Source organism: Liolophura sinensis, chromosome 5 (genome assembly GCF_032854445.1).
Source record: "Liolophura sinensis isolate JHLJ2023 chromosome 5, CUHK_Ljap_v2, whole genome shotgun sequence".
Lineage (NCBI taxonomy): Eukaryota > Metazoa > Mollusca > Polyplacophora > Chitonida > Chitonidae > Liolophura > Liolophura sinensis.
This window is the reverse complement of record NC_088299.1, coordinates 4324214-4345484: the sequence shown is the minus strand read 5'-3', so window position 1 is coordinate 4345484 and position 21271 is coordinate 4324214. Positions and strand designations below refer to the sequence as shown.

The 21271-nt window shown below is 36.4% G+C and overlaps 3 protein-coding genes across 5 annotated transcripts in view; 1 reads left to right on the top strand and 2 right to left on the bottom strand.

The window, feature by feature from the left end:
* Nucleotides 1-246: 246 nt before the first annotated feature.
* Nucleotides 247-8390, top strand: LOC135465769 (uncharacterized). Its single transcript, XM_064743097.1, has 6 exons — nucleotides 247-438; nucleotides 2289-2354; nucleotides 2852-2937; nucleotides 3697-3814; nucleotides 4984-5042; nucleotides 5479-8390. The coding sequence occupies exons 1-6, from the start codon at nucleotides 247-249 to the stop codon at nucleotides 5582-5584; spliced, it is 627 nt and encodes a 208-aa protein (XP_064599167.1). The 3' UTR covers nucleotides 5585-8390.
* Nucleotides 8391-9002: 612 nt separating this feature from the next.
* Nucleotides 9003-16564, bottom strand: LOC135465870 (thymidine kinase 2, mitochondrial-like). Its single transcript, XM_064743235.1, has 10 exons — nucleotides 16335-16564; nucleotides 14978-15081; nucleotides 14647-14721; nucleotides 14021-14074; nucleotides 13449-13544; nucleotides 12679-12752; nucleotides 11997-12085; nucleotides 10980-11059; nucleotides 10652-10732; nucleotides 9003-9791 (listed from the first exon to the last, which is right to left on the bottom strand). Exons 1-10 carry the CDS (start codon nucleotides 16345-16347, stop codon nucleotides 9702-9704), a joined length of 756 nt encoding a protein of 251 aa, XP_064599305.1. The 5' UTR covers nucleotides 16348-16564; the 3' UTR covers nucleotides 9003-9701.
* Nucleotides 16565-17827: 1263 nt separating this feature from the next.
* The window catches only part of LOC135465551 (DIS3-like exonuclease 2), a 33581-nt gene continuing 30137 nt past the window's right edge, over nucleotides 17828-21271 (bottom strand). For all 3 annotated transcript variants that reach the window (XM_064742793.1, XM_064742791.1, XM_064742792.1), the window contains exons 26-28: nucleotides 19650-19754; nucleotides 18696-18863; nucleotides 17828-18289 (exon numbers count right to left, since the gene is read on the bottom strand). In XM_064742793.1, coding sequence (XP_064598863.1) covers nucleotides 18257-18289; nucleotides 18696-18863; nucleotides 19650-19754 — 306 coding nt within the window. In that variant the 3' untranslated portion in view covers nucleotides 17828-18256. The remainder of the gene's footprint in view (nucleotides 18290-18695; nucleotides 18864-19649; nucleotides 19755-21271) is intronic.

The following is a 21271-nucleotide window of genomic DNA, read 5'->3' as shown; positions in this document are numbered from 1 at the left end:
GATCGACTACCGTCAACCATTCATTCAACAAAGCTGTGGATGTATGCCAGTCACACATCAAAGTAACCACACTGAGAGCTTTTTTTAATTTTTCTATTTTAAAAAACACACCCGAACAAATAAGTACATGTATATTAGCTTGATGAATCAATGTACGCACGCGAGATAATAAGTCATACAAACGTCGTGTTAAGTTCGTTTGAATGTTTGAAAGTTGGTGGTATCACAGACAGGTGTCACGCCAAAATGGCGAACTTGAAGTCAAGTCTGGATAGCTATCTCGCCCGATCTTCGGATAGTTTGCAGTCATCAAGCACAACTTCATCAACAAAGCACTGGTTCAGCTTCAGTCGACCCGAGAGAGAAGAACAGATTCCTTTAGAAGGCGAAAATGGATGGTTTTCCCAAGCTCAGGAGGACCCTTGTCTTCCAAGTCTGGTGAGAAACAACAACAACGCCGGCTAACTTAACTGTCAAAGTCAGCGTGAAACAGTGTATGGATTTTGTTTTTAAAGCATCCTAATTTTTCGCGAAATTTCTATTATGTTATCACGTAAGGTACAACTAGACGGACTAAAGAGTGTTGTTTTAAAATTCTGACATTCATTATAACACTGAGTCCAACCTGAATAATAATACATGTATCTCTCAAAAAATTATGCCTCATATTTCAAATTTCCACCTCCTTTGCACTCATGGAAATCAAGCCCACCTCCTCGGCTCATTTTTATGTCATTTATTACCCTCACCAATAAACTAATTAGCTCACTGTTTATTTATAACATTAACTGCAACTGCTAGCCCCAAAAGACTCCAACTCCTTTTCTTATATTGGCTTGACCGTTGTTGGAGTCTCGACGCTAACAGTATTAATTTTGTACTCAATCAGGGTCCAGGCCAATTCTCTTTTGTTATCGAACAAGCTTCATGCAAATAAAAGACACCAACTTAAAGATCTGCTTTCTGCACCCATAGCGTTGCCACCATATGCCACATCTTCCTGCTGCTCCACTATGAATCAGGACATGCATGGCTGAAGAGCATGTAACGTGGAAGCCTTCATGGCTCTAATAAATCTATTGTATAGTGAGTAGAGACGCATAATGGCAGTGCAGAAAGCAGGTCTTTAGGTTGGTGTCTTTTATTTTCATGAGACTTTTTTGATAACAAAAAAAATTGGCCTGGACCTTTGTTGAGTACAAAATTAAAACTGTTAGTGTTCAGAATCTAACGACGCTAGGCCAATATAAGAAGGGAGTTGAAGTTGAAGGGAGTTCCGGGCTAATTAACTGCTACAATCTGAGTACACTGAACAGTAATTCACCAATGTTATAAATGTACAACTTCCATATTTCACATTTGGGACATTTGTTGGGTCAGTAGACTGATAAGGTAAATGTCAAAATGTTAAAAGATGAGAGAGATCATTTTGCTCCCTGAATTAACTGAATAGTAAGTTGAGAAATATTTTGATAGGAGGTTTTAAGGGCACCTGAACATCTAGTCAGAGACTGCCATTCAGCTGAGTGGCTCAGAACAAAGTGCAGCATAAATAAGCACTCCTCTTACCTCTAGCAGACCAAGTCAGTGTTGTAACATCTCGCCACGCTTCCAATCAGTGAAGTTAAATTATAGTTTTGACTTGACACACTCCTGACTTTTACATGTCACAATGCACATAAAAACACGAAATCCAGACCTGTGTAAAATTAATACTGGAAACGTGACCTGACGTGCAGTTATCAGGCTCAGCATGCTGCATCTGTTGTGCCATTTTCATCCATTAATTTTCAAATAAATACATATACCCTCCCTAATTTGTGTGGTTTTCATTTGCATAATGCATGGTTACCAAATAAGGGTTAATGTTTTAATGTTGATATTTTTGTGTTTTAATTTTTATAGTTATGAGTTCAAGTCCAGCTCATGCTGGCTTCCTCTCTGGCGGTACATGGGAAGGTCTGGCAGCAACCTGCGGATGGACGTGGATTTCCTCTGGGCTATGCCCGGTTTCTTTCCACAGTAATGCTAGCCGCCGTCATATAAGTGAAATATTCTTGAGTTAGGCGTAAAACACAAATCAGATAAATCAAAGAAAATAATTTTTAGAATTTGCTTTCTAATGTTGTTAATGACATGACAAAGTATGACATTTGAGAAAAACTTCCCTCGTTGTTCATTATATCTTGGTGTAACATGATGCTTATAAGATAGATTAACATTCCAGATAATCATTTTTTGTAACCCAAAGAGATGTATCATAACACGTGGTTTCTCTTCCTTTTCAGACCAAAAAACAAAGAATAGTTGGCTTTGTTCTGTCTTTACTTGTGGGTAGTTTCTGCTTTTCCCTGGTAAGGAAATTTGTCACTTTTTACAAATCAGTCTAAGCTGAAATAAGACTTTTATACATGTTACAGGTTGGGTATAAGCACTGCCTATCCATTTCCGTGGTTTCCATGGAAACCTGATGGCTGATTTCTTTAGATAGACAGGACTTTATGTCAGGGCTACAGCTCCAGTGATAAGTTGCAGTGTTAGTTTCTGGTGGATACTTACACATAAAAATGAGGATATGTGGCATATGATATTTGTCCATTTACATGGTTGATGTGGTAACCAAGTTTCTATTTCCTGATATAAAAACACTACTATAAAAACATATATGACTGGGTGAATGGGCTGCAAGTCCAATTGCATTGCAAGTGCAGTTTTAATGTGTGATGGATACATAGATAGAGAAGTGATGACGTTTCAGGCATTTCCATGGTTACCACCAAATAAAAAAAATAAATTGAAAAAAAGTATTATGTAATTAGAGCATACATGTGTTCTTTTAACTTTCATTCAGGCAGGATTATACATTCCCATACTGATGTTCAAAGCTCGGAAGTTTGCCTGCCTTTACACACTTGGCAGTGTGTTTTTCATCATGAGGTAGGGAACTATCATTTAATCATTGGTGGGATTTTCGAATTTCACATTCCTCTGATTTTTTAATGACAGTCACATTCAAACCAGCGGAGTGATTTGTGAAGAGTTATCTCCCTTCATTCTGATCTTTCAATGAAAATACTGATATTGGTTGTGTTCACCATTTATTTCATGGGACTTCACAATGACATTTTTAGTTATCTGGCACCAAGCCCAGAAAAATATTTTTGAAATTGAATAAGTAGAGTAAGTCCTGCTCAAAGATGGCAAAAAAATTGCATTCTGATTTTTGTTGCACCCTCTAGCCCTCTACAAAGGGAAGTAAATGTTGTAAACAGTGGAACAGCAGTGCCCTTTTCTTACTTCACTAACAGTGCCAGCTATGATTATTCATGATCCCTTCTGTTGTTATTGATGTTGCTGGTGTTATAATTGAAGTAGGTACCCTAATTCCTCAACCTTTTCGCATATGAAAGAGCAACTTTCAGGGCAATTTGTGCACATTTATATTTTGAATTTGGACACAAGTTAGATTGGTAGTTTTCAGGACTTCACAAAAAAATATAATTTTATCAGTCTACACAGAATAATGCGTTCAGAATATGCTTGAGTAAACACCTCGCAAAGGTACGAAATGGTTGAAGAATTGCATTAGAGGGCACTGCTGCTCCATGGCTTGCAAGATTTACTTGCCTTTATAGAGGGCTGGACAGCCTCATTACTTGCATCAATGATTATCTCCATGTTTTCTTTTACTTTCAGTTTCTCTTTCCTCTGGGGCCCCACAAATCATGTAAAACATCTTATCTCTGCTAAAAATATGCCTTTCACCGTTATATACTTTGGAACATTATTTGGAACGCTATATTTCTCTCTTTGGGTAAGTATCACATAATCTGAACACCTTGAATTATTTTATGAATGAGGGACCCGAGGAAAACTACACAAAGGATCCAAGTTGTAGAAGAACATTGCTTTCTTCTGCAACGTTGCAGTACTTATGCACTACCTAGGTGTTTTATGAGCACATGTACACCAATAATTGTGACATAAATATTCTTGATTTTCAGTCAGCAAAAAACACCAACCAAATCAAATAAATCAGTGAATTGTAATAAACGAAAGAACAAAAGAGTTTTGGACTGCATTTTTACAGGCAGGAAAGAGTTTTAAGAGTACCCCATTAATTAAGGGGTCATAAATTTGATTATAAAAGATATATGACATGTATAGTGTTGGGGGAATTCCCAGCTATTCCTGACCAGTCTTATCAGTTCAGGGCATACATAATTTATGGCTGTTTTATTCTGATTACTTCCTGAATTGGCTCTGGCTCTGGGCTTTGAAATTTGAAATAGGTCAAGTACTGGGTGACCAGGTTTACTAAACATTCAATTGGTGGGGCATCATGTCTGGAGCTTCTGGCATGGCTTTCCAATCTGGCAACCCTGCAAATGGTGGGTCTGTCAACAAGAGACTCTTCTGAACCAGAAAAACAAGCATAAGGTTGAAGGCAACGTTATAGCCTAGAATCTCATCAATCCACAAGAATAACCCTGGCATACATGTAGTGCAAATTTGTAGATACATCTGGAAATATATCTATTTTTTTTGTGCCATTAGGCCACACTGAATTAAATTGTTGTTTTATGGGCAGAAAAAATCTTTTTATTGTCATAGGAGGGATTTATCAATTAAAATAAATCTTGAAAGTCATCTGATGTTTAGGAAATGTGAACTATAACAGCAAAGTTTCCTGTTTAATACATATGTACATGAAAGGAAGGTCTTGAAAAAAAAAAACATGCAAAATATTAAAAACATCAAGATTGGACCAAATAAATTTTCATCTTTATTTTTATAGCATTTTGGATTTGTCATTGTCATCTCCCTCGTAAAACACAAATTAAAAATGCTGACACCTTACTGATAGAAGGTGCAGTATATTTTTGCTCAGTACACTATGACAGTGCTGAATGTGTGCAAACATTACAACCTTATGATACCTTATGAATTGAGATGTGAATCTTCCTGGCTTTATTATTTCAGTGGAAGAGCACTGGTCTGACAATCATTTTTGCTGTTCTGCAGATAGGAGCTTTAGTTTTGTAAGTATTTGTAAAGAATCTGTTATTTTACAGTATGTGATTACCGTAATTCTTCTAATTGTAAGGACAGATACTAGTATTAGTAGTGCTAAAAGCAAAAAATTACATTTCTGAGGGGTTTTGTTTCAGAAAAGTCAAAGATATCTATATGTTGTAAATTAGATGGACTATGTAACAAGAGAGAAACTGTATTTATGTTACAGTCACGTGTATTATATGTATACTGACAAAAGGGAAGAGACCAGATGTTCGAAGAAATAGCATATACTCTTTCTTCCCACCACAATGCTGATTGCCATCGTATAAGTGAAGTATTCTTGAGTACTTCATAAAACTCAAATGAAATAAATACAGTAAATGTATTTGAAAAAAAAATTATATGAAAAAAAAATTACTTATGATCTTACTTGTTGTCAGCGTTTGTTTTTTTTTTCAGATATATTACAAGCTACATTCCTGGTGGGCAGACGGGAATAAAGTTTTTCTCCAGAATATTTTATGCTACAGCTTCAAAGACTATTTCCAAAACATTACCAGTTTAGCAGTAAATTTATATTACTATAGCTTTTTTTTTGTGTGATAACATTGTAATATATATGTATATATCTGCATGTGTTCGTATTATGTGTGTTGTGTGACTGAGAATATTTATTATCTACGCATCTTTTATTGCTATATATCAGGTGCGGATCTACGTGGGGAGGGGGCTGGGGTCAGAGGGGTCCAGACCCCCCAAAAGAGTGGCAAAGAAACAATACGCATTAAAGGTTGTACTTTTCGCAGGGTTTTCACAGTGAACGAGTTTCATGTCATGCGTGACTTTGAAGGTGGTATAGCATTAAGCTGTAGTACATGTATTTTTGTCTGCATGAAATAGCCTATCTATCAGTGTAGCCTGCGTCTTGAACATAATGCAGAAAATCTGAAAATCTCTAGAAGCTTTGATATCTGCAGAAAGCATGATTTATTGTCACCGTTTTATGTTGCGGTATACAGCCTTATCTGAGTGTGAGTTTTAATTGGTTAGATAAAAATGATCATTCCTTATTCAAACAGATGAAGTGCTTATATGATTGATTCTTATTCATCTATAAATGTGTCTGGCTAAATACATAACTTTGGCTTCTATAGACCTACAGGTTGTTTTTCTTTTCATAAATAACATGAAATCAGAAAGTATTAAAAATTATTTTATGAATTTTGAAATTCTTTATTATCTTTTGATCAGAAAAGGCAGAAAACTCGAGCATACAACAGTCTGTATTGTGGAGCTTCCAGGGCCTATGCCGCCCTTGGAGCGTCACTTTATGTGTTCGGATAGGCTGTTAAACTACTACCCACCCATCCCCAACCCGGTCCTCCACTATTAATCTTTTGTGGCTTGTACTCTTTAAATGGATACAGAATCTGCACTGATTGGCTGACAGTTGAGGTAGGGTTCCCTGGGTTAAATCTTGCAGCCTTGATCATGGTTGAATAAATGTACCATACCTAAAATTCAGCTTAGGCAAAGCAGAGCTTGGGCAGGGGGCAGAGCGTCAATGACTTGCCTTAGTCCGTGATCTGTGATTGCATGAAAATACAGTAGTACATGCTCTATACATATACCGTCTTTATATAAAAGTCAACATACTGCGTAGAAAACAAATCAAAAGCAAACAAGCTGATCGGCAGGTTTCAACATAAAAATATGTTGGCAGAGGTACTGTTGTCTGCAGTGATTTCTCATCTGAGCTCTATAACATCTAATATGTCCCAAGGGAAGCTCTTAGCAGGCCAAAAATATTTTTTACACAAAGCCAATTAATTTCAAACAGCTGAGAATGCATCTCTGGCCATCTAAGATTGTAGAGCTTCTGGGGCCTAGGCAGACCCTGGACCCTTGCCTGATGTTCTGTGATAGTCTGACCCCTCTATCACTCTCCGCTAGATCCACCCTTGTGTATACATGTATACTACAGCTGCTTTGAGTTTCAGCTGCCAGATGTCAAAAAACAAATATATACTTTCACAAGTGTTGCTTCAGTGTTATTCAACATTCACCCTGATATTATTTTTAAATATTGCAAATGTGGTGCAGACCATAAATCCTTCACTCAACACTTACCGCATTAAATGTATTTAAAATCTATTCACACCATGAATTTTATTTAAAACACTTGCGCTGCACCTACATTTGCACTTATGTACTTGTACATAGTCTTTGCAAATGGCAGTTTTTTGACGTATTATGGTTTAGCCTATTAGATCTGTGCATTTTTTGCCCACAATACTTGTACTATCAACTTTAATCAGTTATCTAGATTTACCTAAGTATGAACTCCTAAGTTTGCGTGGAGTTTGATTTGCTTTGGAGATCCTGTCTTTAATACTATTGTTTCAATGTATTTCTTTGACCATACTCCTCTTTAATAGATCCTCTCCAGATTACTGTCCCTTTAAAACCTCTATGTTCAAGGCTCTCTTCAAAGCCTATCTACTGGCCCTGCTAGCACAGTTGTGTTTATTGGGGATTTGTGTGCCTTACATACAGTGTTGTTTTGTTCACAGTTTATAGTACACAACATACAGTCTGCTCAGGATGTTAATCTGCCTGAGAACAAAAGGTGTCGAATTTTGGTATACTGAGATTTGTATGCCACTGTACATGTGTGTGAGAAGCTAAAGTTTGGAAGATTAGTTTTGTAATCTAGTCCAACGAAGCAGTAATTTGTAATATACATATATTTGCATATACGACTGGAGAGAAAACCAGCATTATAGCTGGATTTTGGCCCTCAGCGACTGTATTGATGTGATGCTCCTGGTACGCTGACCACTCAGGCTCTGTTAAAATACAGGTACCTGTCCATGAAAAGTTGACTGCGATGAGGTATACATGTGTGAGTCGTTACTTGTTTGGAAGCACAAAAATTCTTACTGTGTAACGTGTACCATTCTTCAACATTTTCGTATGTTTGCAACGTGTTTATTCAGACATATTCTGAAAGCCAATCCAACCGTTGTAGTTTTGTCTTCAGAATCAAGTTATTAATGTGCATCCATTGCACTGAAAGTTGCTCTTTTATATATGTGAAAAGGTTGAGGAGTTTGGGTGCCCTTAATGGGACGTATAACTTTTAATACTGAATTAATGAACTTCTAGCACATTCCAGTATTATCTAGTTGAAGATAATGTGCCCTCTTTATACACAGTATATAGAATTAAATCCACCTCGCTAAGGTGGATCTTACTTATACAGCTTCTGGTTTCATCTACCTTCTCAAGGAATTGATCATATTGCTCTTCAAGGTCATCAAAGGTATTTGAATACACATTCTACAAATTTATACGGTTTTAATCCAGTTCTTATGTACTTAGATTTAATAAATGATATTAAAATGCTTTCAACTGTGTGGTGTGGACATAGTTGGCTCATTCCAGTAGAACACTTCTCTTCACCATGGCCAATGCCATGTGACCAATCCAGCCACAACGTGTTTGATTAATTTATTTCATTGTTGTTTAACACCATATGCCAGAATTTTTAGTTTTATGGGTAGAGGAAACTGGATTGCCAGCTGTAAACCACTCGTCTTGGCTAGTTACTGATGAACTTTCACACGGGACCTACAGATAACATATGCATACCAATGACACCGTATCGGTGGGAAACAAGAGGTCTTCAGCAAACGTTAGAATGCACCAACACATAAGCGTCGCTGACCACTTACCGTCACCCACAAGCAGTGGAATCTACAGATTCCTTGATGACATTTAACCGCTTACCCAAGAACATTTCACTTCTATAGCAGCAGTCTTCTAGCAGTTGCTGGGAAACTGGAGTACCTTGACAGGAGTAAACCACTGACCATTGGCATGTAACTGACCAACCTTTCCTTATGTGAAGCACACCTATTTTGGCTACCACAGATCTTAGATCAGTAAGACATGTATAACAAGACACTGAATGAGGAGTATATGTATTTGTTATCAGAGGTAGATGTGATGATAGTAAAATGAAACCACCCATGAAACAGAGTGTTTGGAAACAATAACTTATAAGACAAAATAAAGGTTAATAAAACTAGCTGTTGAAGACTAACAATTCTAGAGATTTGTATGTACAAAAAATCAATTCAGGAAAAAAAAAATCCCAAATTTGACAAGATAAATCCTCCTAGTTTGTACAACACAAAGCACTTTAAATATTGTTCCAGCAGGCTGAGATAATTTCTATTTTAGTACATCCAAGCACTCTGTAATCCAAAAATGGATTTTCCAATATCAGTGGATAATTTCATTACTTTGAATACAATCAAGATGTTGTATTAAATTACATAAATTTAAAGTGAAAGTGTAAATTTGAGATAAATACTTTCATGAAGATTTTTCTTCAATCATATATTTTAAATAAAATTCAGTGCAGTTGTTTTAAAAAATCTAAAAGCTATGAAGAATTTCTGAACAATGAGGCATTGTTATGATACATGTAAGATGTTCTTAAGGTATTTGTCCAAAAAATACCTTAATGAAATTTATAAAGGCATGTCTGCATTTATCATGAATGAAGAGTTATTCAGTCACACCATATGGATTTAAAAATATGCACAATCTATGTTTTAATAATGCGCAGCAGATAAACAAAAAAGATAACTAAAAATCAGAACCGTAAAGGATCAAATGCTGATATTTCCTCCAAATAACATTTTCTCCTGAGACTTGAATGTTTTCACCAAAGTGTCCACGTCACATTCTGCATCTAACACCTGCATGAAAAAACAAAAAGAATGTTTGATTTAGTTTTTATCAACATATTGACAGCACAAAAAAATATTGCCATATTTTTCCAAGGGAAAACAAAATTAGTTAACTTTAGTAAGAAATAGGCAATGATTTACATGACCTCCTCTGTTGTCAGTCATTCAACCAGATTAGGAAATCCCTGTTACATCAGATATCACCTAGGGCATCTGATTGATCGAAAATATGTTGATCTTGTTTGTCAAATACAAGTCCAGGCTTATAAAACAGTGCAGTCTGATATAAATTATTACGGACATAATTCTGCACCAATAGTTCACTTTCTATATTACTGTACGTGGAGTATCGTCTCATCAATGTAACAGTTGTATTTGATTTTTGTGTTCGGCTGTGCTGCCATCTGTATAAATATACAATACATTGTATAACTCATATACAGTACCACAGCTGTGGTCTCAGTAAATAACAGTAATTGAACTGAATTGCAACTGATTATTTTTAGTCTGTTGCCATGGAAATCAGAAATTCAATGGAAATAGCCCCAGGGCCCAATTCCACAAAGCCATTCCTGACTTGAGTCAAAAGTAAAAATCTTGTCTCATTGCGTACATTTTTATACTGAAATTATGACACTTTCATCTCAGGGTAACATTAATGAGGTGGTAGAAGTTTTAAATTTATTGGGCCCAAAATTAAGCTCTCAAATTTTGACTGAAGTCAGAAATGGCTTATATATCAAATGTAAATTCATTACCACACATGACTAGACACACCTCATGACTACAATATCCCTTCTCACCCGTCTGAACTGGATACCTGTATAGCTATATTTAAAAAATTTAAATTTGGAAATTAGCAAACTTACTAATACTGGTGCAGGAAGTTTAAATCTGTTTTCTCGGATCAACCAGTCTTCATGAAGATCGTGTAACACCTCCAAATATTTCTGAAAAGAACAGACATGCACAACATATGAATATGTGTATTATACTCACACAGTTGTATGTGTCCTTGCAAAGCACATGGTGTCTTTACATTATCGATTTATCCCTGCATGAAATACCATTACGTGTAGGCCTACAGCATGTGGCTTTACTTCTGTGAAATGAATTACACATGATGGTCTCAGAACATCGCAATCAGTTTCCTACACGACTTCACCATGACAGAAGAAATTTACCATGTTTACTTACCAAGGACACGGCTGACTCCTCTCCTCTCTGCCTACGCTGTATTCTGTTATGACAAGTTTGTGGAGATGCCTTAAGGTACACTGAAGTCAGAGTCAGTTATCAGATGAATGTTGGGGGCAGGTGAGTTGGCAGAAAGCATTCCAAAACCAATAAATACCTACCTGAGACGACTGAATAATGTCAACAAGAAAACAAAACAGCTGCAATTGTATTTAAATGAACAAAACAGAAAACTCGATTTTGATCTGTTATTTGTATTGGTGAAACCATGGAGTTTACATGAACAAAGTTTTAATTCAGAACAACACACCCTTCAAAAAAGCCCTACACATACTTCTGGGTTTAAAACAGGCCATAATTTTGTCCAATTTCATAGGTACTAAGGTTTAACTGTAAGTTCCCTGCAGCAAAATCTGTGCGTTGAATCAAATTTGAAACCCAACAACCCAGTTTCGTTGCTAGTTAGCACCATGTTCGATGAAATCAAAACATGTTTTGGTTACTTCACCCCAGAGCAGGTGAAACAAGTTGAGGCAGATCTAAATGTGTGTGTGTGTATGCTTCGGTTTTAATGTTGTATGATGACGAGGAGTCATTAGGTCAGAGTACAAATATACTGTGTCTTCTTGTGGTAGGGCGAGTTCATGCTGACAAAGTTCTGCTGCCACTGAAATACCATGCCGAAGACATCACACATGACACCCTACACAGTCACATTATACTCACACCAGGCCAACAAGTCCTGTTTCCTTCCTCTGACCTCTAAGTGGTGATTACCAAGTGAGGCAGTAACAAACACCCTTTTTAAAGTCTTTGTTGTGACCCAACTCGGGTTTGATCCAGGATCTCCCTTTGAGGTGGATGCTCTGACCATTAGGCCACAACAGCAGTTCAGGTCTTCATGATACTTCTGTTCAATTTTCCACAATGATGTTAATTATCTTGAATCAACCTTCAGATTTATTTTTTAAAATTGAAAGGAAATGCCTGTGATGGAAAGAAAAAGTTTTGTGTTACCTATCAGGTCTAAGTTGACATCCACATTCTTCAGAATCCAATGAAACCATTCATCCAAGATGGCCGAATCCACTCCATGCATCAAGTTACTGAAAAACAACGCTAAACTTTTGCCACCAATTCTTGTTAAATTTTGAAAGATTCTAAATCTCTACAATAATTAATCTTTAGTATTTTCACCATTCTCAATTTTAATCTTGAAACTGGTCATAGTCTATACTATGGCATACACGTCCTCAAACAATATTTAGAGTTTTTAGCAAGCTGTATCTTATTTTTCTAAGGCAATTCCAACTTTATTTTGTGTTTTACAGGTGAGCCAACACTAAATAATTTAAAAAAATGGAATGAAAATAAGGCTAAAAAACGTTTTCCAGTTTTCAAGGCTTTCCTATCATGTAAATATGTCTTCAATAGGAAAAAATTGCTCATGTTCCACAGATGAGATGGTTTCCAAGTATAATTTTCACACCCTCATCTAACACTGAAAAAGATTTATTCTGTCCTTAAAACAACAATTTAAACTGTGTGACCTAAAGTGAAATTAAAACTTAATTCTGAGCTAATTAATGCAATATTTAGTAACCATTTTATGTTACTCAGATGTAGTAGTCTACAGTTGCAGTTTTTCATGTAAATGGATTCAAGGTTGGTGATTTTGAACACACATGTACTTACTTACCTAAAATGGAGATTTTCAACGAAACAATATCTGGCACTGAAGATAGATCGTTCCATGAATTTCATTCGGACTTTCTACAAATTTAAAGAGAGAGTGAGTGAGTGAGTGAGTGAGAGCTTGAAGTTTAACATTGTACTTAGAAATTTAAAGAGTATCAGTAACACGTGTAATTTCCATGAATGACAATAACCGTTCTCGCCACAGTAAATATCCCAGTCACATCGTCATGTTGTGATAATGAGCTTACTGAGACAAGTCAACAGAGAATTGATACCACACACCACTTATGCATGGAGTATGTTGATATTTGAACAATATTCAAAACTACAATTACATGACTAACCGAAACTGCACATATGTATTTTCAAGTTTAGACAATATTTCGAGAAGTTAATACATGGAAATCAACAGCCAATTATTAATCTCGGAATTTAATAAATATGCAACAGACTATTGCTTTTCAAAAATGTTTAATTTTTTAAAATGTTACCAAATGATTTTAAAATGATACCAAAGTATGACAGTTAGACAGGCAGACAGGCCCAAATCAATATCCTGTACATTCCCTGAAGCATAAGATACAATAAACAATATACTCATCTCAGAGTTTACCTGTCTCTCTGATCTCCCTTGTGGAGAATTTAAATTTATCAGGCACTAGGCCCACTAACTCCAAGGCTTCAGACTAAACAAGACAATCAACTAATCTTGTCAAAATGTTTTTTACAGTAGCATTACTGAAATCCCTGAGACAATGACTTCTGCTGGACCTTTGACAGTTGTGCACAGTGAATATTCTGCATGGTCAGCTGTACGTAGGACTGGAAGGCTAAGCTCCACCGCCGTGGGTCTTCATACATCATCTTCTGCATGTAGAAAACACAACAGTCAAAATTCATAAACTTTTTCTTGGCTTATAAACAGATCCCAGGGGTGCAATTAATAATGAATTCCTGTCCTGATTGTAGACAGGTCAACAAGAACTAAATGATACCATGCCCTCTTTATGATAAATTTTGATACCCCTGAAACACAGAAGTGTTTCCATATATGGTATAAAGTTCAATGATGAAAATTTTGGGGGGGGAAAAATGGGTGATGACAAAGCCGCCAAAAGTAGTATTTGCCCAAAAAGGTGAAAACAAAAAAAAAGAAAAAAAAACAAACCTTGAAAGACATAGGAAATCATTGTTAATTATACTTCAACTACATGTGTATACTGTGAATGCTATTTGTTAAATCTTGCAAAAGGTCCTGGTACCGTATATAAGCAAACATGCTGTTCCAGGAATCATCATCACTCCACACAGTGCCACAAATGTACATACTAAATGTGACTTACCAGCGTGTTATGGCCGTGTACGTCTTTCCACATGGAGATGGGTTCAGGAAACACCTGTCACATGTTACACACACATATATATAATGTAATATTCATGGACGCATTTGTTTTATTTACGATGCATGCTTTTCCTCCACCCATAAAGCTAACCAGCAAAATGAATTCATATTTTAATAATACATGAAATCGTTTGTCTTTACTTCTTAACACAGAGCACAGGACATGCCCTAACATATAAAAATACAGGGAATTTCATACCTTTCACATCAAGACATAAGAGTGGCTTTAAACTAGTTTTTCTACAGCTCCCCCAGCCATCGGGGAAATCTCGAAATGGTTATTCTATTAAGTTCATCGATGATGTCATTTTCCATAATTTTCGAACAATGAAGGAAAACATGCATAAAATAATTTTTTTTCTGTTGGCATAACTTTTTTCATTTCCCTTATCTCCGTTTATCTCCATTTTGAATTTAGATTTACTTTTTACTTTTTATGTATAAATTGTGCAAAACACCCATTAAGTAAATAATTAAATACCGGTAGTCCTCTTACTCTGTACAGTATGTTGTTTCTCTGAGTAGAAGTACTTTTCATTATATCAAAGAATTGAACACAAATCTTACCTTGGCCCATGGGCATTTGGAGAAGTACTGTAGGAATGTAGATTTGCCACAGCCAATATTACCTTCTACAGCTATCTGTAACACAAACCATACAATGCTATTAAAACATGTCCAGAATCACTGTGTTTAAATTAGCTTCTTTCTACCCTGGGATTCAAATGTTTCAATGTACTGACTTATCTTAGAAAAATAAATTGCTGAAACCTGTGTATCAAAACTCACAGTTTTTTTGAGACATTATTAACTCAAGGCATTGATCTGTTTGGATGCAGACATAACACATAAGTCGGTCAATCAGAATTTGTTAAATGTATGTTGTATTTCTCCTTACCTTTAATGGTTTTCTCTTCTGATGTACATGTTTTGACTGTGGTAAACCTCCATTTTCACAGACACATTCATTCTCTTTATTCTCGGAATTTCCAGAGCATAAAACTAAACAAAAACAACAAAGCCATCACACACAAAGGCTAGTAATATCATTATTTCATAAAGTTACAAACCTGTAACTCTAATTCGAGTGGGGCTGCCACAAGAGTTACAATACCAAACCAGATCATGAGCCAAAGAATATTTTGACCCATCGACCCATTTCATTTCGTCTCATACATGTATTTGCAAAGTATGATACAATCAAATGTTTTATATACACCAGTTATTCAGCACATGAAAAATAGTACTATATTCTCAATTTAATTCTTAATGTATCTGAAAATACAGAACTAAACAAATATGTAAGCAGTTACAGACTTTCAATGTCAAGGTGATAGAAAACTGGAGTAGTGAGGTCATTTTGATTCAAATTTCAAAATGACAAAAGACTGCATGTTTATGGGGTATTAATGCAACCTGCTGGTGCAGCTTATAGCTTTTGGTATAGTCTTGAATGCTAAATAAAGAAATAGAGGATAATGTACAGAGAAGGTTGAAAACGAAAATTTTATCCCATCCAACATTCTGTTTACAGGGCATGCAATTCTAAAGGGCATGCAATTCTAAAGAGAATGCTGGGTAGGATATAGTTTTCGCGGCCCATCACCCTGCCTGAAGTTGAAAAAAAAAATCCAAACATGGCAGACGTTGATTTGAGTTGTCCGATTCGAAAGTTTAAACAGCTCGATTACTGCTGAAAAATGGTTTACCAATGGTGGCTTTGACACATTACATTTCGGGCGTTTTGGGGAATCGGTGAATAGCAATAATTAGGCAGGGTTCGAGCGTTTTTTTTTTTTTCAGTGAAATTGTCCGCGTGGACGCTTGGCGTTACAGTAGGAACGTCCAGCTTAGCCTTGCGCTAATACCTTTAATTGGGCTTTGAGTTTAATTCTATGCTCAAAAATAACATGAAGAAGAAAGTTAGGATGAGGTGTGGGTGTGGGGATTGTTTAGTGGAGGGGGGGATGGGTAGGGAGAGAGAGAGAGAGAGATATTGTCCTGGAGGAGTGGAGAGCTTAGTGCTCCCACTTTGTGAGGCCAGGGTGTTGGCAATGGCAATTATGTTACAAGTAGGTGTGTATAAATTACAAAAATAAGTTACTTACAAATAAGTGGCTATGTATAGGGTACAATTTGACCCCCCAAAAATTATTGACATCGGCAAGGTTGAAGACTTTTCCCGGTTCGTAAACAGGGGCTTTGTTATACACAGACCCTGATGCTCCAATTAGTGTCCTAAACACAATACTTACCTTCCCCCAACATGCTAAATTTGTCTAATGTTTTCTCACGAAGAAGTACGGGATGGCGGATTTTCTCTGCCGACAATGTTTACATTTCCCGCGATTTCCAATCATGCCGCGGAAAACAGCCAATCATTCTTCTTCACAAAATGCAGGCAACCAATCGTATTTCGGTAAATTATTAGCCGATTATCTCCCTTGACTCCTCCATAAATTATCTCCCCTTTCGTTTTTGACATTTATGCGTGTAGGCCATACGTCCAACATTGATTAATAGTTTTCACTACAGCTGTTCATAAATGTGCAAGTATTTTCCACATATAATGCACTCATTATCACAGTAATTAATTAGTACTGACAAAATTTTGGACATTCATTCGGTCGGTACGGCAGGTTTTCTTGTATAGGTATCATTTCAGTTCAAATGACCACAATGATTGATCTCAGATCTGTTTGAATACTGTCAAACGTTTACAAGGCCATTAGACAGAGATTTACTTATTTATTTGATTGGTGTTTTATTCCGTACTCAAGAATATTTCACTTATATAACGGCAGCCAGCATTGTGGAGGTATGAAACTGGACAGTATCTGGGGGAAACCCATGAACATCCGCAGTTACCTTCCCAATCACAGCCAGTCAGAGAGGACTTGTACTCACAGACTCCATTTGTGAGACGTTCACTGTGCTGGCAATCTAACCATCTTGGCAACAAAGATATATACAAAATACTTTTCATTTATTTATTTATCTGATTGGTGTTTAACGTCATCTTTATTAATAACTCAGTTACATGACCAGCTTTATGTTGACGTGGGGAGAAACTGGAGAGTGGAGAACACCACTACCTTCTTTACCAGGTGTATGACACACCTTCTGACTTAAAGCCACAGCCAAAGCAGCTACATTCAAATGTATGATCTCACTTGTCAAGGGCCTCACAGCTGTAGTCCATGTGACAGATCTTTAGAGGAACTTTTTGAACCAGCTCAGGCCCAAGAGCTCATACTGAAAGCTGTTTCATTTTCTTTATTAATAACTCAGTTACATGACCAGTTTTATGTTGACATGTGGGGGGAAACTGGAGAGTGGAGAACACCACTACCCTCTTAACCGTAAGCGTGACACACCCTCTGACTTAAAGCCACAGCCAAAGCAGCTACATTCAAATGTATGATCTCACTTGTCAAGGGCCTCACAGCTGTAGTCCATGTGACAGATCTTTAGAGGAACTTTTTGAACCAGCTCAGGCCCAAGAGCTCATATTGAAAGCTGTTTCAGCATGTCCATTAAAACAAATACAGATTTCTGTATTTAAATGCATTTAAATGGGTCTTATTCCACATAAGTGAACGGAAAATAGCTAGGTGGGGATAGACTTAGTAAAATCATGCAAAGCACCCCTTAGTGCATTAATTAATAAAATGGTGATGAAAAATCAGCAAAACTGCATGCCATAAATTCATGAGAAACAAAACAATGAAAATGCCAGAAAGATTGTGATATATAATTTTTAATCAGTTTTACTTTTTCATAAAAACATGGAATACCATGTTGAAAAATAATAAATTAATAATGACTTGACATGAATAATCAAGTTTACAACCCGTTATTATGCACCTACAGTCAGGCATTTATTCCATTAAAACAAAAGCAGATCACCAAATCAAGTACATCCTATACTGTCAGAGATCATTGGGAACACTTGTTAAAAAAATGAATTGTGTAAACAATAAAACATACATGAATTTCATACAAGGGAGGGAATACTGGTAGTAGAATAAATGGCTTGTAGGCCTACAATAAAACATAATATGTGGCATACATATGCCATGACTGCCATGAGTATAATAATTATTATTATTAATGCTATCTGATCTCTGCATGTGTAGTCCTCAGATTGTTATCTGCTTTCTGTGGGCTGTGTAACTCAGGGCTCAGGGTCTGGATGGCTGATAGTGGCCTAAAAAGAAAAAAATACCATATAAAAAAAATACATGAAAATATCCCCATACAGTTACATGTACTGAACTAAACGCTGGGAGAACACTCCTCTTGTCCCCCTTTAGCTTGTAACCTGCACATGGTCGTGGGTTTCAAAACCTCCAAACCCCAGTTTTACAAAGTTGTTTGAGACTAAAGTAAGGCTTAGTCTTAACAAAGCCATTTCTGATTTGAATAAAAATTTGAAAATACACTTATATGCCCTATAAATTTAAATTTCCAACCAGCCCATAACTGGTAATACAACTACGTCAAAATTTCAACTTTCAGTACCAGTATAAGTAGTACTAGCATTGCCACATAGCTTTAAATTTTTACTTACATGTAAGTCAGAAATGGTTTCTTGGAATCGGCCCAATACTTACCGACCACCTAAGGGGCTCTTTATCTGACTTTAGTACAGCTGTAACCATGGTAAAGATGGTGATCTCCTGGGTAACGCAATCAGGGGTTGATTCTGTCGGTAGCCAGACAAGGGTCAAGGTGGCCTTCTTCCGATCTTTACGGAATGTGTAAGACTGCAGGGGTAGTTGCTGCAGGACAGAGAAATAAACAAAGGTTGGATAATTTTGAGTGTTTTAGAGATGCTACATTAGTATAGTTACATAAATGAAAGTACCCAGGGCTATTTTGATGCTGGTAATAAGTAGGTGAACCCAAATTCTTCTCCCTTTTCCTTTCTTCCTCCCTACAAACTGTATTTTTCAGTAATTCAGTCATAAATATTGAAACATATATTATGAGACTTGTGTATTATAAAACACAAAGCAAAAACTGTTTGGGAAAAACATGTCCCCCCCAAAAAACTTTTTTTTTTTTTTTTTTGATTTGTGTTTTCCGCCGTACTCAAGAATATTTTACTCCCCACCAAAATAATCAAGCAGGCAAGCCCACAAAGAGTAATGAATGGAGGGGAATCTTCATTATTCTCTGCTGCCAAAGAAATGTTAATAAACCTACATATCATGTGACATAATGGCAAGTATCTTAACAACCTAGTCAATACCTACTCTCAAATTTATATAATGGCATAATTACACTGGAATTATGTGAAACTTAGTTCAGCTACATCTCTTCCGTATTTAAAACATGCGTAACAACTTCACAAAATATGTGAAACCTTCAGATTTTATATCTTGCTTCCCCTAGGAGACTTAAATATGTTTTTACACAGCATGCAGATTTATCTCCCAAGAGCAATAACGTACTAAAAGAGAATTTATAGCACATTTTCCTGCTTGAAAGTTACCTCGATGTGAACGCTTTAAGAGTTATCCAGCACCTAAATGTGCCACTGACTGTGTCAAGTTTCCCCTCACCTCACAGTACACCCTCTTGCTCACGCCAAGCTTCAGGACATATATATCAAACGAGCGGTCGAGTACAGACATCACCATGGCTGCTTCCTCAAGAGGCCCCACCTCCTGTCAATCACATGACAAAAACACAATTCATTAGCATATAAAACATGAATGATCTTTAAGAAAAACGTAGTAACTGGAATGTGATGTCAAAATCTGAGCAGACAGTACAGCAGCTCTAAAACTTTGCTGATCTGCAGTGTCTTTGGTTCGTGTCAGCAGTCAATACATTTTTTTTCTCTTTTGCACACATAATAACATACTGATCATTTTTAGCGAAAGCTGTTGGTTCCAAGAACCCCACAACTTTCCAAACAAGAGTAAAAGAAAAATACAAGATATGTTGGATCTGATTTCATTTGGTTTGTGTTTTTTACACTATACTCAAGAATATTTCACTAATACAACAGTGGCTGGGATTATCACTTGGACAAAACAGAGTTCAGATTAAACTATTTTAGTCTCTATTTTATTCATACAGATCTAGTGTAGCCTTAACTATAGCAGTTTTGGATAAATTCATAATAATGGTTGAGAGAGATTATCAGGGCTTATACACTTCCAAGCTCATTTTTACTCCTTACGTTTAAATGTTCAGCTTACAACAACAACCACCTTATTGACAGCCCACTGGACTGCACATCTTGTTGAACCACGTACTCTGGCAAGCTCTATGAACTTTTAAAGATAACAGTTTTATATTGTTTCAACAATAGGTTTGTCACCCCTTTCCTGTGCCTTTCAGTGTAGCCTATTCTTTGTTCACATATACACCGTAAATTGTTCGCAACCCAGAGCCAAGTAAGATACCCCTATGGCGTCAAAATTAAAACATACAATAAACGTATGGAAATGGAAAATTGTGCTTTAGCTTACATGCTCTTAAAATTCCTTTAAGTAAACTAAATGTACAAGAATTCTGCACAAGTAATATTGACACCATTTGTATTTATGATAAGGTAATGGTTTCTTACTTTCTGATAATATATGTATTTTAGCCCAAATAAGCCTACTATTAAAGGGCGTCTAATTGAAAAGGCTGTATTTTGACACCTGACAAAGCCGTTATTCACTTCCAGCAATATTGAGTAATTACCGCAATTCCTCAACCTTTTCACATGTTTTCTAGGTGTTTAATCAAGCATATTCTGAAGACATTATTCTATGTAGAGGAAATAAATTCTACTTTTTGTGAAGCCCTGAAATCAGCCAAACCAACACTGTTTTGTCTCCAAAATCAAATTTATTTATTTGATTGGTGTCTTATGCCCATGAATCATTAGACCTTCCCACGTACGGCCAGAGAGGAAGCCAGCATGAGCTGGACTTGAACTCACAGCGACCACATTGGTGAGAGGCTCCTGGGTCATTGTACCATGCTGGCGTGCTAACCCTCGGCCATGTAGGCCCTCCAAAGTCAAAATCAAAATAAAAATGCTAATAAATTGCACTGAAAGTTGCCCTTTCAAATGCGAAAAGGTTGAGGAATTAGTGTATACGTGTACAACAGCCAATGTTGCTCTCTGACAATAAACATTCTACAATCGCTGTTTTCTATTTTTGTCTCAAATGTATTACTG

What these genes read in the sequence shown, in the direction of transcription:
- LOC135465870 (XM_064743235.1), bottom strand. An exon ending in CCAAATGCCCATGGGCCAAG is followed by an intron (nt 14,075 to 14,646) that starts GTAAGATTTGTG and finishes AACATGTGACAG; the next exon opens with GTGTTTCCTGAACCCATCTC. An exon ending in TGTCAACTTAGACCTGATAG is followed by an intron (nt 11,060 to 11,996) that starts GTAACACAAAAC and finishes CTCTGACTTCAG; the next exon opens with TGTACCTTAAGGCATCTCCA.
- LOC135465769 (XM_064743097.1), top strand. Translation starts at nt 247, where the DNA reads ATGGCGAACTTGAAGTCAAGTCTGGATAGCTATCTCGCCCGATCTTCG. An exon ending in AGTGTGTTTTTCATCATGAG is followed by an intron (nt 2,938 to 3,696) that starts GTAGGGAACTAT and finishes TTTTACTTTCAG; the next exon opens with TTTCTCTTTCCTCTGGGGCC. An exon ending in CGCTATATTTCTCTCTTTGG is followed by an intron (nt 3,815 to 4,983) that starts GTAAGTATCACA and finishes TTATTATTTCAG; the next exon opens with TGGAAGAGCACTGGTCTGAC.